Below are 15,305 nucleotides of genomic sequence, written 5' to 3' on the forward strand. Positions count from 1 at the left end.
AGACAAGCAGCTTCTGTTGGAAGTCTTAGCATTTGATAAGAGCAATTCACCTTATTCTAAAAAAAAAATTGAATAACATTAGTCATTCAGGAATCATGAAAACAACGTGTGTCTGCACAATTTCTAAATTACTGTATTGTTTTTAATGCTGGGGACGTTTTTCAAAAAAACGGTGGTGTGCGAGGATAAGTGAATTACCAAAAACTGGCAATTAAGCTAATAACGCATTAGTTGAACAAACACCAGACTAATTGCTGATATATCCCACTCAACATGTTCTGAATAATAGCATTTTCCATAACCTCCTGCACAGCAACAGCAGCCAAATCGATATTCATGATGTGTCAGAGTTGTAATTCATGTGTCTGTTCCACATGAGCACCACGGGGACCTTTAAAAGAAAGACGGGGGAAAGAGCCAACATGTAAATTTCACAGTTAATGCCTGGGCATGGCGCATGGCTTATGTTGGCCAATTAAGCTGTTCTTTTCAGCTCCATTGCAACGCTGGCGTCTGGGGCTTCATTTCTCCCGTACTGCGCCATTTAAGCTTCAAACGGGCAAATGTTTACTGTGCAAGTTGGGTTGACAAAAACCTAGTTTGGAGTCCGTTAGCTGGTGGAAGGCCGGGTGTGGGCACGTGCACATCTGCCTTTGCAAACCCTCCTTCGTTTGAGTTCCAAACGTCTATCTGCCGCTTCGCCTGTGTGCCTTTGTGTGTGGACGCCTAATTTGTGCATGAAACAGGAGGGTGTTAATGGCTTTTAAAGATCGGTGGAGTCAAATGAGCGTGCTCATCAGTTAGCCACACACCCCTCGGTGATCACTCAGTGTCGTTAGATTTCATTTCCTGCCGAATGAGGAGATCTCTGGTGGATCCAAGACAAATCCCTGCAATTACAGGAACGCTTAAGATGATTCACTGCCATCATTTCAGTCTCAGGGTGACGCGTGTTCTGGCGTTTGGCAATGTTATCAACACCAACAATAACCTATTTCACAGAATTTTACTCAACTTATTTCTCCACAAACACTATACCTTATAAATTTCTCATCCACACAGCAAGCAAATAGAAAGATGCAGACAGCTACCCGTCACTTATCTAAACACACACCCACACACACAATGAAACCCATGCAAACATGGGAGGCACCTGCGTGTTCGTTAATAGCTTTGCCCTGGACATTGTAGAGCACGAGGGCCAACAGCAAGAGGCACTGAGATAACATTCTGCTTAGCATTTGAATAGGGTGTTCGGATTTCCATTCAGTTGGCCTTTGGCCATGCTGGTGCTTAAGTGGTCTGGGCGAGTCGGTCTGTTCTCTACTGTGCCAACCAATGTGCAGTCTCGTATCTGGCAACGTGCAACGTCTGTCGGTGTCGCTGCCTGTCTGTCCGTCCATTTGGCTGGACGACTGTCTGGCTTGTTAATAATCAGCCTGGCTGTGGCTGTTAATCTGTTAACCTCCCAGCTGCAGAAGCAGGTGGCCACACATACCACAGCTCCCAGTCATCTTCACCGTGTGAAGTCATCTCACTGCACCTGGTCACCTGAGGCTGTTTCCATGGATTAAATCCCAAACCGTTTCTGGTCCTGAAGCTGGAGACTTTTACTTCTCAACAGAGCGGAAGCTGTCTTTGCAGGAGACTGGTGGCTGCTAAATGAACAACATTGAAGCTGTGTGTGTCCCTTCCTTCACCTCGGCCAAGCCCGGGACTGATCACAGAGCAGTTTAACAGGCGCGGGCAGCAGTTAGGACACACTCCACGTCGGAGTGGGAAGCCATTACCTCTGCTAACACACAAGGTCACCTTCAACTAGACCGAGCCGCCACCCCAACTTCCTCTGCTGATATGCCCAGTGGATGCAGCGGGGCAGTCATGTAAAGGTCAGGCTGTAAAAACAGAACGGAAACCACAGCTGTCTCAGAAACCCCACTCTTAAAACATTTGATCTTGGATTGGATCCTCTGGTCATCAAAATGCCTTGAGTATCACTTTCAAAAAGCAGGAAAGGAAACGAGAGAGGAAGGGAGTGGGAGAGGAGGAAGAGGAAAAAGAGAGTGATGGAGGGAGGGAGAGGGAGACGGCAGAAACTGGGTGATCGGGTTTCAACTCTGCTCTGCAGCTGTCGACGGCTCTGGTGGCTGATAGGTGTCCCTCACAGCGATGGTAATCCAAGCCAAACACAATATCGGTCTACGCCACGGCGTGATCACCGAGTCAAAACACAGTCAGACCCGCAATTACTCCGCCGTAGCCCGGGGGCAAGGTGAACCCTGGTGAAAGTTTAAGGGGCAGCAGAATAAAGCGCAATTATCAATTATTAAATCAACACCATTTTGATCGTAAGAAGGTGTTTTCTCCTCAGCGTGGTGCACTTTAAACTTCCTCGGGTCCGTTTGGACTGTGTTCCATGTAATCCATCCCCCCTCCCTCACTTCCCCCAGTCTCCTACTTTCTCCATCCACAGTTCAGTATATGATCAAATGAAGATGAAATGCTGGGTCTCCTATGTTCCCAATGGGCTACTTTGAGAAGAAACTGTTCTTAATGTTCTCCGAAAGAAAAACAACGACTCAATATATTTACTTGAAGCATATCTTGTGCTTTTAAGTGTGCATGTGTATTAGTGTGTAAATACGAACAACAGCCTGTAATGGGACATATCGATCAGAGGTCTGCACTGTGACAGTCGGGACACTTCCACCATAGATCCGTCCCACGCGGTATTGTGCACCCAGTGTTTTGAGCGCATGTACAGGGCGTGTGTCAAAGCTAGCAAGGAAATGAAATGAAGAGGGAACATCAGTGGAAAAATGACACAACAAACGGCAGAGGGTGAATCAATTCCAGCAACATTCGATTCAAACACGTATCAGCCAGCGTCTGAACTTCATCCCTCCACCGTGTCACCTCCCCTGCTCCATGTGATAGATTACCATCACTGGCAGTCTCAGAGGCTCTGAGATATATAGAGAGAAGGAGAGAAAAAGAGGAGAGAGAGAGAAAGGAAGAGAGTGAAGAAACGAGGACAGAGAGAGAAAGGTGGGTGGGGGAGGTCAGTCACTACAGGGACACATTCATCAGCGAGGAGCACTGGGTTAAGGAATGATGGTTTGACGGAGATCCGGGGTGGCGAGGAGAGAGCAAAGGGTTCTCCAGGGGTCAGAGGATCCAATCCTGGCCACCCTCACAACACAGAGTCTACAGGGATTTCACTTAATATTATCAATATCATTATCACTCACTTTGTCCCTTTGCCCACAAATAGAATGGTATCAGACAGAGTCATTTACATGCTGGTAAAAAGCACACCTGCGCAGCCATAAGTAGACCTACAGCAGGAAAGCCCATGTGTTAGGTTATCTATAGGCAATCTTAAGAAATGATGTACATTGGGATGATTTAATGATCGGCAAAATGAACATGCTCGCTGAAAAACTCAATGCTGCACAAGGCTGGAATAAATTACAACCATGAGTCAATATCAAAAGAGAAATGCAGCCATAAAAGCATCGCCCTCTCACCCTGTGTGTGTTTCAAAGCTGATCAATAAATCAGCCTCCGGACAGATTTCAATAATTTACGCCTTTCAGTCTGCATCCGAAGAACTGAACCACTGAAGTGGTTGTGTAAGTTCATTTGGCAGGACGCTCTCGTCTGAAGATTCTCACTTTGTACGACAACGCTGCCAAGCGGCTGCAATTTAGCAACTCGATGTTAGCCCGCGGATTTATTTCCACAGCCTCGGTGCAAAAAGTGCGGCCGAGGAGACACGTGGTGGCGGCGGGGGGAGAGAGGAGAGGAGAGGAGAGGAGAGGAGAGGAGGAGGCCAAACGCGAGGCAGGGGAGACAAAGCAATAGCCCCGCATTGTCAGAGCAGAGAGGCCATCAATAACAGTGGCACTACAAAGCGGGAAAGAGGGAGAGTGTGAAGGAGCGAGGGTAAGGTTTATAAAGGAAACACAACAAAACCCGGTGCGAGGGGTGCTTCATCTTGCCGGGCACTAATGGGCGTGAGAAGCGCCCGGCTCAGCATTCTCCTGCCTGATGGCTCACTCCTCTGATGACGGCCCGTGGCATCCATGACGGAGCGCCACACACAAATTCTTTAATCCACTTTATACACTCCGAAGGTGACACAATGGTTGGGAAAAAAAAGGAGAGAAATAGACGGACAAAGGGGCAGAGAAAGATGGTCAAAGGTCAGCCGGCGAACTTGGATGTCGTTGAGTGCTGCGTCTCTTTGCCACCTCCTCGCCACGCTTCTTCATCTTTGTCACCAGCTCTTGCTGCAGCGCTCAATTATTGCTGCCATCATGCTTTATTTCCCATCTTCACTGCAGCAGTCTACCCCGAAGGGTAGAAGCCAACGCAGACAGACTATTTCCCTTGGTGCAGTTGGGGAGGTCAGAGCTGGGACACGAGGCCCGCTGTGGATAGTAAAAGTGCAGTCTCAGGACTTGTGTGTGTGTGTTACAGTGAAAGGTCAGAGTGCTGGTTGTGACTGCAGTGTATTCCTATGATTTATTTCCCCACGAGAGTTTTCCAAATACCTGTTCCATTTCTGCAGGCCTGTCTCACAGCAGTGGGACTGTGGCAGGAAACTCCTCGCTCTCTCTTGGCCATCTGTAGCTAAATAAACAAGCGAGGCAATCTGCGTGCTGCTGTATATGGCCGCCGAGCACAGCGCGCCCGTGTGTGTGTGTGTGTGTGAGCATGTGTGGACACTGTGTGAGTCAATCCCAATAGATAACAACACCTTTTTACAGAGGTCAGCAAACTCCAGCTGCACAGACACAGAGCTGACACATTTAATAAAGGGATTTCTCCTCTCTCACAGTTTATCAGTGGGAGGATATTTCTCACACCCTTGCCTGCTCTCACCATCTCTTTTATCGCAGGACCACATTGGCACCTTTCCTGCATACTTTTTTAAGCTACTTCTTCCTGCACTGAACATGGCCACCTTCATCACGATGTACCAATAGACCGATTTATTTTTCCCGTTTAAGTACCCAGCACCCCTCCGATTCTCCAATCTGTAAAGTGGGTGTTTCAAAGGTGCTATGAGATCTATGGGTGCAATGATTGCCCACCTCACCTCTGTGTGCCAGTCGTCCACACATCATAAACAAGCTGTACATTGACTTATCAAAATACAAATGCACCGCTTCATTTCCTAACCACAGCATGTGTCATTAATGTGAGCTGTAATGGCTGCATTGTTGCAGCTTTCTTCATTACCCTTCATTATTTCTCAAGGACTTTGGCGCAGATTAAACCTCAGCCTACCGGGGCTCGTGCGAGGGCAGGTGTTTGTGTCCGCCTCCGTGTGAGACTGTGCGGGCGTCTGTTGTCTGTGCGCACTTGTCACTCCATTTTCTCATTTCAGAAAAGGGAATAATGAGTCCAGATGAGCTTGTGAAAGGCTCAGGCAGCGCGGCTCAGCCTGACTCCCCACCTGGCCCGCTCCTCCTGGCCTGTCCCTTTATTAGCTTCCCCTCATGCTGGACACAACAGCAACAGCTTGGAACCCTCCTCCTCCTCCTCCTCCTCCTCTCTCCACCACTCACACCTCTCCCAACTCCATTTTCCTTCTAATCACCTTGTTGTACGAGCACCAAATGCTACCTAACGATTGACTTAATTGCAGAAGTGGTACATTAGATGATATCAAAGGACCTTTTTAAAAGTCATCCAATCCCATTCTAAGCGGCATTTAGAACCAACCCGAGACATCTGTTTCATTCCTGTTTCATTTGCATAAATAAAGGTTACAGACTGAGCAAAGCCGCAAAGGATGCAGTTCTACGCCTCAAGATAAGTGTGTTGGTTTCTTTTGCACGTTTACGTGAAATGAATACACACGTGCCGACTGTACACGTCACAGGGCCAGAGTCACATGTGGCACCAGATTAAAACTGCTCCACGCATACTTGGAGCACCACCTACCCTTTCCACCTGAAAAGATGGGGCTAATTAGCATTTCCCTCGGAATCCTATTGCCCCCAGGTGCGCCTTGCCACGCGTACATATACACAGATATCTGCAGCGCTAGCAATTTATTCAGCAGCGGTTGCTGCAGCTAGCATTTTTGACACAATGATTAATGAACCTGCTCATGGACCTAGTTTACTCTCAAAAAAAGAAAAGGGGGCACATCCCCTAGTATACTTTATGTGGCGCGTCCATCCGATGGAGCTGGGCTGCAGGCGGTTTTGAAGAGCTTAGGAGACAGAGCAAGATTACCGCCAAGACATGCTCTGATACCCTCGAGGCAACATGTTTGCAAGTTTTCTATCTCCTCACGTGCAGGACAGTGACACCTATGATTAAATATGTCCCCAAATGCAGCGAGGTGACGCAACAGCATCATACTCACACCTCGCACATGTACAATGGACTTCAACAACACAACGCAGTTCACGCTCTGGTGTATTCATTTGTGAACAATGTGTGTTCAGCATCGACAAAACACTAAAAGGAGACTTGTTAGTAAAAGATTTAGCCCGGTAACGACAAAAGCCCCCCCCCAATCTGGCCTGCATTAATAATGCAGAGGTGCCTCTCGGAGGCCTCTTCCCCCTCTTCCTCTCTACTCCACCTTTCCTGCTCCATCGGAGAGAGTGCTGAGTGCTGCCCAGCTTGATGTCCAGCATGCAGCAGTGCCGCTTCGCTCAGCGGACACCGAGTTCAATCTGTTTCAGGGCTGCGATTGAATTATCTCACCGGGGTCCTGCTCAACCACTCGTGAACGGAAGGGGGGCAAAGGTGTGTTCAATACGAGGGGAGGGAGGGAGGGAGGGATATAGGACAAGCGGGGGGGGGGGCATATCATACACACAAGCCCGGTTCAACGTGAGTATAGATTTAAATTCTGCTTCTTCTGGTGCGATTAGCTGTGGAATTACAATCACTAGACGGATGTTGGGACCTGATAAAGCTAATCACCGAGTTAAGCGAATGTAAATGTAGGGGGGTTTAGCACCCCATCTCCTTCTGCTGCTTCCCAAGCCCCCCCCACCCACCCCCCTCCCTAAAGACCTGGCTAAAAGAGAAATCCGAGAAAGCTCAGGGCCAAGAAAAAAAAGGGGCTGGAACGCTTCATAAAATGGCCCTCCCTCCTTTTGGGATATATGATTTCTGGGAGAACAAAAATACAAAGTGTGTATGTATAATAGATGATTATTGTTAGATATAATATATATTCTAATAATATGAAAAGTATGTTTTGAACATCATGTAAAAGACACAACAGTCTATAGAACATAGAAGTAGGGTGGGGGGCATTACACCAATGAAATGAGATGGATTCTGTCCAGAATAGCATCTTAGGTCTCACACTTGATTGGTTCAGTTCAGACACAAGTCCTGAATATCAGCTGTAGGACATTTTCTCCTCAATATCCCTTGAATTATTTATTATATATAAATATATTTCAAACTCCTCTCTTTCTCCTCATCTCCACAATTTACTCAAAAGTGCCTCCGGGGGATTTGATATGCTCATAATAAAATCATTTATATGACCACTTTTACACGGCTACAATACATTGTCCCTATTGAACTGCACTTGACCTGCCAGCAACACCCTTTGCTACACCCACGCTCCACCTCAGGCAGACTGCTGCCGTTCTCACACTGCGGGTGTTTCAGGTCAGGTCGGGTCAATAGTGGCAACGGCAGAAGGTAATGTAGAGTCAATGAAGGCTTCTCTTTTAATGAAATTTGGGCACAAATATTTTGTGCCCGATGATAAGTGCCAGAATCAAAGTTTTGAATTGTTTTGCTTTAGTAAAGGGTGTGCACTTTTCTGTTGGTCAAAATGGCATTGTAAAGCCAAGTACAAGGTACAGTTCTGTGTCCTTGTTTACTCAGAGTATGGCCTAACCCTAACCCTACCCCTCTCTCAAACCTAGTTTCACTTATACTACCAATGGAACGCGTGCTCTTATTTCTTCACCTTGTGATCTCTTCCATATCCCCTCGTCCGCCCTCCTGACCCATCTCCCCTCACCTTTGAGCACAACCCACATCACATGAGACAGGGAGAGATAGAGAGAGTACTGAAGGGAAAGGCTGAAAACAGTATGAGAGGGTGGGGGGAATAAAATAATCTGAGGACGTCATTAATTTTTCATGAATTTTCATTTAGAATGGGAGAGCCCTCTTACAGCGATCGATAGATCAAGCTGCTGTCACGCAGTTAGCACCTGGGGGCTGCTGGGAGGCCCCTCAGAAGGGCAGGGGCCTGGATCAGAGGCGGAGACCGGCCCCCTCCTATCTAACACAAAGTCATTTCCCCAGGATCACAAAACAACCCGTTCTAATACCACTGATCATTGTAATCAGCTTTGAAATACGGTTTCAGGTCCGTTTAATGACATGCAAGATAGCGTGTCTTCTATTTTTCCCCATTCAAATCATCTTCAAACATTTAATTAGCAGCCACTTTATGTTCGGTGTGACGGAAGGATTATGGCTGAACACGACACCGCTTGGAAACACAGGCCTATGTTACCCGAAGAACCACCACTTGAAACAACATGAGGGCAAGGAAGTCCAGCCTGAGCCTCCTGCTGGGGGGGGGTGGTGCTCATCTTCAAAGGTCATTTGATCCACAGCTCAGGTTCTGCCCGTCAGTGTTCCCCAACACAGTCCAGGCAGCTTGTCAATCAAATATCCTTCAGGACTTTGATCTGCCCCCACACACCTGTGAGACTCGCCCCACATCTCCAAAAACCATCACGTCCCTCTCGCACGGTGTGTGTAGTTTTATGTCCAACTCAAAGGTTTACGACCACAATAAATCAAGTTTGAAAATACATTAAATGTATCTCAAGTGATGTCTGCAGAACTCATTGTGGACTGAACTGATTAATTCAAGCAACGTCACACAGAATGTGACTGTCTTCAGTGTTCCATCCGCACCTGCAGGAAATGATTTCAGCCTTTGCTACGAGAGCACACGGGAGGCAATTTGAAGTCAATTCTTAAAATTGACCAATGCTACTGATTTGTTTTCTGTTATTCTCTACAGCAAAAATGATTACATTTTACATTGTGTATAAGTGAAAGAAGTAATTTGATAACGCTGACAGGAAAGGTTGAAAAAAATATCTCTGTAAATCAACTCTTTCCATCATTCGGAAGCAGGACGATCCAGACTTTTCTTCACCTGGCCGACGAATGAACTGAATAAAATGAGCAAAAGGGGAGAAATGAAGAACAAAGAGGGGGGACCCAGCCGTGACTCACATGCTACTTCTAACGACGCGTTGCGGCTGACGGCCTCTCCCAGGTAGTTCCGGGCCACGCAGACGTAGGCCCCCTCGTCCGGTTTGCTCCGCCGTCCGTGAACGATGCGAAGGAAGAAGAGCGAGCCGCTGGGCAGCAGCATGCGATGGGAGCGCGGGTCATCTTTGTCCGTTTCCACCCGCTCGCCATCCTTGTGCCACTCCACCGTCGGGGTCGGCCGCCCCTCCGCTTTGCAGTTGAGCGTGGCGGGCTCCCCCTTGGAGACGATCAGGTCAGAGGGGTGCTCCACGATCCGGGGTGCGGAGTCCTCTTGGCGCAGACGGGATCCTGGAGGAAAAGAAGAGGAGATGCAATCAATCATTGTTTCATTTCAGGTCAAAGGCATCTCTTATTGACGTAATTTCTAGCAGCTACACTGTTTGGAAAACAGGGACGGTGTAGGGATTGAATTTGTTTATACAACTAAAAGTAGCTGAAATCATCTTAAGGGGATCGAGGTACCAAAGAAGAAAATACAGTATGTGTATATTTATAAAAAAATGATGATCTGAATGCCTTACAGCACACGTAAGCCTACATTTGAACACAATCCCACTGAAAATAAGAAAACGCAGAGCAAAATAAAAAATTGATTTGATATAACTACTACTAGCCAAAATGAAAATTTATTGGAAGATGGAAATCAGAGTTATTTTTCTTTGCTTGCTGCCACCGCCCCACAGGCTTGGCAAAGTGTTGGAAAATGAATGAATGACTCCAACTCATAGTTACCAACGCTAGTCTTGGGTTCAAAGCTAAATTGAAAATATTGGACCTTTTTATCTCCTTTTCAAGCCAAAAAGCCGCAATCTGCTCTTCGCAACCCGATATTGCAAGGTCTTGCCTTGTGGGTAATTGGACCCATGGGTGAGCAGTGAATGGACGCATAGAGTCAGCTGCCATCTGAGCTATCCACAAACACAAACATCACATATTGGGCTTTCAGTGAGGTGCCATTTAGTAAAACGTTGCCATGTTGACGCCACTGTTGTGGAAGTGCACATGTGATGTGAATATGAATGCCGGGGTCCAGCCTCATGTCAAATGCTAATCCCTCTCGGCTCAAAAATCTTCGCCCGCTCCTCTTTTAGTAGTGCTAGCAGTGGGTGAGGGTCTGGCAGCTAAGATAATGGTCCCCCAAGTCAAAGTGCTCTGTTTGTCCGTGACCGAGTCTTTAGCGCGGAGATAAGATACTGCAGGCCACACACATTAACATCACAGAGGCCTTGGGAACCATGCAACAATCAAAGACGTTGATCCCACATCAAACAATCAAAGATACGGTAAAGAGAAATGGGAAATGAGGATAACTTTTCTACTAGCCCGTCCTGTTTCCTCTTCTAAACCGGATTCAGTACACCATAAGTACCTCACATTCGGTCGACAGCCACGTGCTAATCAGTAAGTGCTGTATCGAGTGCTGCGCTTCTTGTCCTAAAATGAGTTGTTGCAGGTGTGCATTTCTGAGATGACGACTGTGCCCTTACCAGGGGGGGGGGGCAGTGCAGTGGGGTAATAGAACGATACTTGCTGCACAGAGGAGCAGCGTGGCACACAGGCCTTTGTGCTTATGTAAGGGCTAAACTTCAACATGGGCTGAGGGCAAATCAGGTCTTTGTTTGCCTGGGTTTGCACATGTACGCCACTACGCCTTAAACCTGAATCTGCACCCCGGCCATTTTTTTGTTTTTTTAGAGTCTGTGAGTCAAACTACTGATCAGCACAAAATAGACTTCAAAGACACAATTTGTCTTAACAGGGATCACACTTCACACAGTGCCATATTGACCCCTGAACAGGAGGCAGCCTGTGCTCTCTTCTTCCTAATTTGGGCTAATTCCTCCCATTTCCCTGTCATTGATTAGTGATCAGGCCTAGTGTCTTCCTCTAAGTGGGGCCAGAGACAGGGGTTTGTGGTAGAGGGGGGGGGATGATATCCTGATCCCCAAGTGCTTTATTTAATCTCATTTGTGTATTATGGGGAAAAACTGTGGTGGAGGAAGTAAAAAAAAAAAAAAAAACTACAGTACACTGAAGGCAATTTCGAGCCCATCTCTTCACCAGTTGTAGGTAAGAGCAACAAAGCAAGTCAGTTACTCCTCCAGCACAGGCGCCAGTTTGTATTCTGGGAGTAAGTGACCCAATAAGGGGAGCAGTAATTAACACTGTGACATTGATAAATGGAGGGCAAGATAAAAGACCGACATGGAGACCCGCGTCTCCCTCAGATGAAGTGTCAAACGCACATTTATTCTTATCTCATTGGAGCATCTGCTTCTCGCATAATCCGCAGGCCTCGCGGTGGCTTTCCACTAAGGCCAATGTGCACACACAGCACTAAACTGCGGCGACTCCATTCGATTTATATCAGTCTAATTTCTTTAAATCCAATTTGTATTCCAATCTACTGCCTTCTAATCACTTAAACCACGGGTCTCCATCTGCTCTCCTCTTTCCGGTGGAGATGAAAACAGCAGATGCCTACAATTGTTCTTTCGCTGCCAGGAAAAGCTGTGCACGGGTTCACAGAGGGCCAGACGCGACTGGTCAGTGTTCTAAAGTAGTGGAGGTAGTCAGGTGAAGGGTTGGAAAGGTTAAAAGGTACACCCATGTGCTATATGTTTAAAAAAAAAAAATCAATCACACATCAATCTCACTACGTGAAAACCTCAATCAAACCGCGTGTGTTTTTTCGAAACAACTTTCAAAAGCACAAATTCAAATGTTTCTAACTTCATTCCTGTTGTAGTATCAGAATCGCATGGAGCTCCCACGTCCTGCGGACATCGAATACGAAACCTATCCACGCAGCTCCGTCCGTAACTCCTAACAAAAGCCGAATGTCAATTTCGGGGCCCCTTTTCTCACTCTCTTTACGGTAAATGGGCTTTCTGTTGCCCTTTTAATACGATCATCGGTGCTGTGCGATCGAGTGCTCTCTGAGCTGAGGCGAGTGCACTTCACTGGGTCTCGGGGCACACGCTCCAATCAAAATGCTGTGTCCCCCTCCCTCCTGCAATAACACCACCATTACTTTTCACCACTGCTGTGCAGTCATCCTCTCCTGCAGGAAAGCAGGAACCAGCGAACAAACAAACAAGCTCACAGACGTGAAGAAATCAGAGAGGGATTACTGAACCAGGAGCTTATTCCTCTCTGCCTTTTCTTTCATTCGAATTATGTCAGCTTCACTGCCATCCAATGCAATTTTGCGATGCAGCTATCCAAGAGGTTTTACAGCGTTTTGTCTCACTCGGTTATGTTTTTTTATGTACACACTATAAATCTATTATTCAGACATACATAAAGACAGAAATGTTTAACACAGTAAAACAATCATTTGGTATACAAACACCACTTTAGCCGTCAAACAGCTTGTTATCCCCTCATATTCCAATGACCACACACATAGAAAGTCTCTTTTCTACTATTCCTCTCACATATTTATTCATGTGTGCAACAGAAGGTCAGGCCTTTCATAATCTTTTTGTAATTATTTTTATTAGCTCCCAAGAGAAATTCTGCCCCACCAACCAAATCAATACCCACACCAGTCTCAGCCAGAGCATAAAAGGAAGGGCTCCCCAAAGAGATATTAGTTATTCTGCCAACAGACGTCTACGCTGATCACAGGTAACCAACGGCAACCTTAGGCCGAGGCAAAAAGTTCCAGTCACTGAGGCTCCATAAACATCAAACACGAAGATCAAGGCCCAAGCCAAGATGCATCGACACCGTAATGTGGATAGTGAAATGGCATTAAATGCAAAAAATGCTGAAACCCAGCAAACTCAGCGAATATGACATTGTACAACCCCCCCCTGAAAACCTCAAAGAAATGTTCAAAAGGAATGAACTATGCATGAGATCAATGTTTTCCTGCTGCCTCTCTCAGCTTCTTCTCAACCTCCCACCACCTCCTTAGATATCTGTGCCTCTCCCTCCCAATATCTGAGTCGCCTGCACGTGCTTCTTGTCCCCCTCCTGCACTGCGAGGGTGAGTCACATCCATCATGTCGTCAGAAGGGAAATGTGAGTGAGCGGCTTGGGGGGAAACTGGGGGAGGCAATGGAATGATGTAACTGTCCGCCCTCGCCTCTGCACCGGCCTGCCGTGTCACTTGCGAGCGGCCCGTTCTGCACCCCGGATCCATCTTCTTTACGCCGCGCTGTCAGCGGCGTCGCAGTACACGGCCTCCGGTGTGGCCCAATACCAGAGATACAGCTCATCTGGGTGAGGTGTCACTAAGGACAAACCTGCTGCACCCACTGGAGCTCATCCAAGCCCACCACGTGCAGGCAGCCGCCAGGTACAGCCCGGAATATATATATATATATATATATATATGTATATGTATATATCTATACACACCACAGAAATGCTCACAGGGACGACACAGGCTGTGAAATAAAAAGGTGTTCACAGGTGCTGAAGAAGTAGATTCATCTTCTATTGCAGGAGGGTGAGGGATTTTCGAGTCGGCTAGCTAGTGAGCTCACATGATGGGCTCTGTTCCACCTCAGTGCTCTGCGTATTGCCCCCCCCCACCTTCCTACATTCCCCCAACCCCTCCTTTTTCCTGCTAGGATCTATACTCTGAGAGCATACACAGGAGTAATTCTAGGAGCTGCTCTCAGCCTCTCATTGCATCCATGCTCGCCTCCAACAAATACCAGATAGAATTCCACTCTGAGGGTCTTTCGGTCCGGGATTGTGGTCTTATTGACTCTTCCTCTGTGTATTTGCCCTCTCTACCCTATGCAGATGGAATATATAAATAGTACTGTGGGAAACTGCATATCTGATCTTTTTGCTGCAAATGCTTGATTCACATATCTTGCGTTTCAAGCAGTTTTCCCCCCACTTAAAAAAAAAAAAAAAAACACTCATTCTGACTCTCCATTGTGCTATCAGTTGCAATAAATTGAAAGGGTGATATTATCTTGTCCCCTGAAAATGGCCTTTCTCTGAAGCGCTGAGGTTGCTGACGTGAAACAGGAGACGAAAGAGGGTAAAGGACGACGACGCAATGACAGTTTAGGCCTCTTTATTTGCTGATAAGGGCGCCGCTTGCTTTCCGTACTATGCATTACTATACATAGTATGAGGAGTGTAGGATCAGCTCTTCGGGCTGTCAGGTCACTGGTAGCGACACTAAACTGCATGATGCAGATGAAATGATTTCCGATGCCGTGGCCACTCAAGCATGTAGCTCTCTGCACCGGCCCACCTTCTTTAGCCCTCTCTCTGCGCCATGCACATCCTCCTCAGCAGCCATTTTCTTGCCTGTCTCTTCTTTGTCCGGGACTGTATCCTCTATATTGAAGTTGTGCGACCTTGTGTGAAAAAAAAAAATCAACAATTCCAATCTGTGAACTAATAGAGAAGTAAATGGAATCATTAACAACACCCCCCCCCCCCCCCCTCCGTGCCAGCTACTACAGTCCCAGTCGCCCCGGAAAAGTCCCAGTTAACCAGCAGAGAATTATAGAAGTGCGGCACACTTTTCTTTGGCCATTGTAATCTTTGTAAATCTGCCATGGAGGCAGATAAGTGAGTAGCAATATTCTTAAGCTACATGTGCGTGTTTATGTGTGAAGGTGTGTAGCCACAGCTGGATGAAAAAACCCTCACATCGCCAGCTCCCTCCTTTCACAAGGGGCGGGGGGGGAGGGGGGCTACTCTAACCAGTTACTACTCAGGGAAGTGCAACAAAATGAATGGCATCAATTGATTCTCCCTCAAGCATTGTAATCTCTTTACCTGCATTGCTGGGCTGCCCCAACCGATTGAACGGGGCAAAATAAATAAGCGCTTCATTGTTTTTAGAAATGAAGTCGAAGGAGGGTGGGGCCGGGGGGGGAAAGGGGGCGAGGGGGGGGGGGGGGGGGGTGGAGGAGAGGCCTTCAGGTGTCCATGACACACTGTGCTGAGAGATGAGTGGATAATTGGAGGTGTGCCACGTGTGCCGGGTTGTAGTGAACTCGCTGTATTGTTCCTGC

The 15,305-nt window shown here is 47.1% G+C and overlaps 1 protein-coding gene across 25 annotated transcripts in view; it reads right to left on the reverse strand.

The window, feature by feature from the left end:
* The window catches only part of robo2 (roundabout, axon guidance receptor, homolog 2 (Drosophila)), a 229,213-nt gene that overhangs the window by 122,870 nt on the left and 91,038 nt on the right, over positions 1 to 15,305 (reverse strand). For all 25 annotated transcript variants that reach the window (XM_078098332.1, XM_078098317.1, XM_078098328.1 and 22 more), the window contains exon 2: positions 9,265 to 9,591. In XM_078098332.1, the coding sequence (XP_077954458.1) occupies positions 9,265 to 9,591 (327 nt within the window). The remainder of the gene's footprint in view (positions 1 to 9,264; positions 9,592 to 15,305) is intronic.

The sequence above is a fragment of the Gasterosteus aculeatus genome, chromosome 1 (genome assembly GCF_964276395.1).
Source record: "Gasterosteus aculeatus chromosome 1, fGasAcu3.hap1.1, whole genome shotgun sequence".
Classification (NCBI taxonomy): Eukaryota; Metazoa; Chordata; class Actinopteri; order Perciformes; family Gasterosteidae; genus Gasterosteus; species Gasterosteus aculeatus.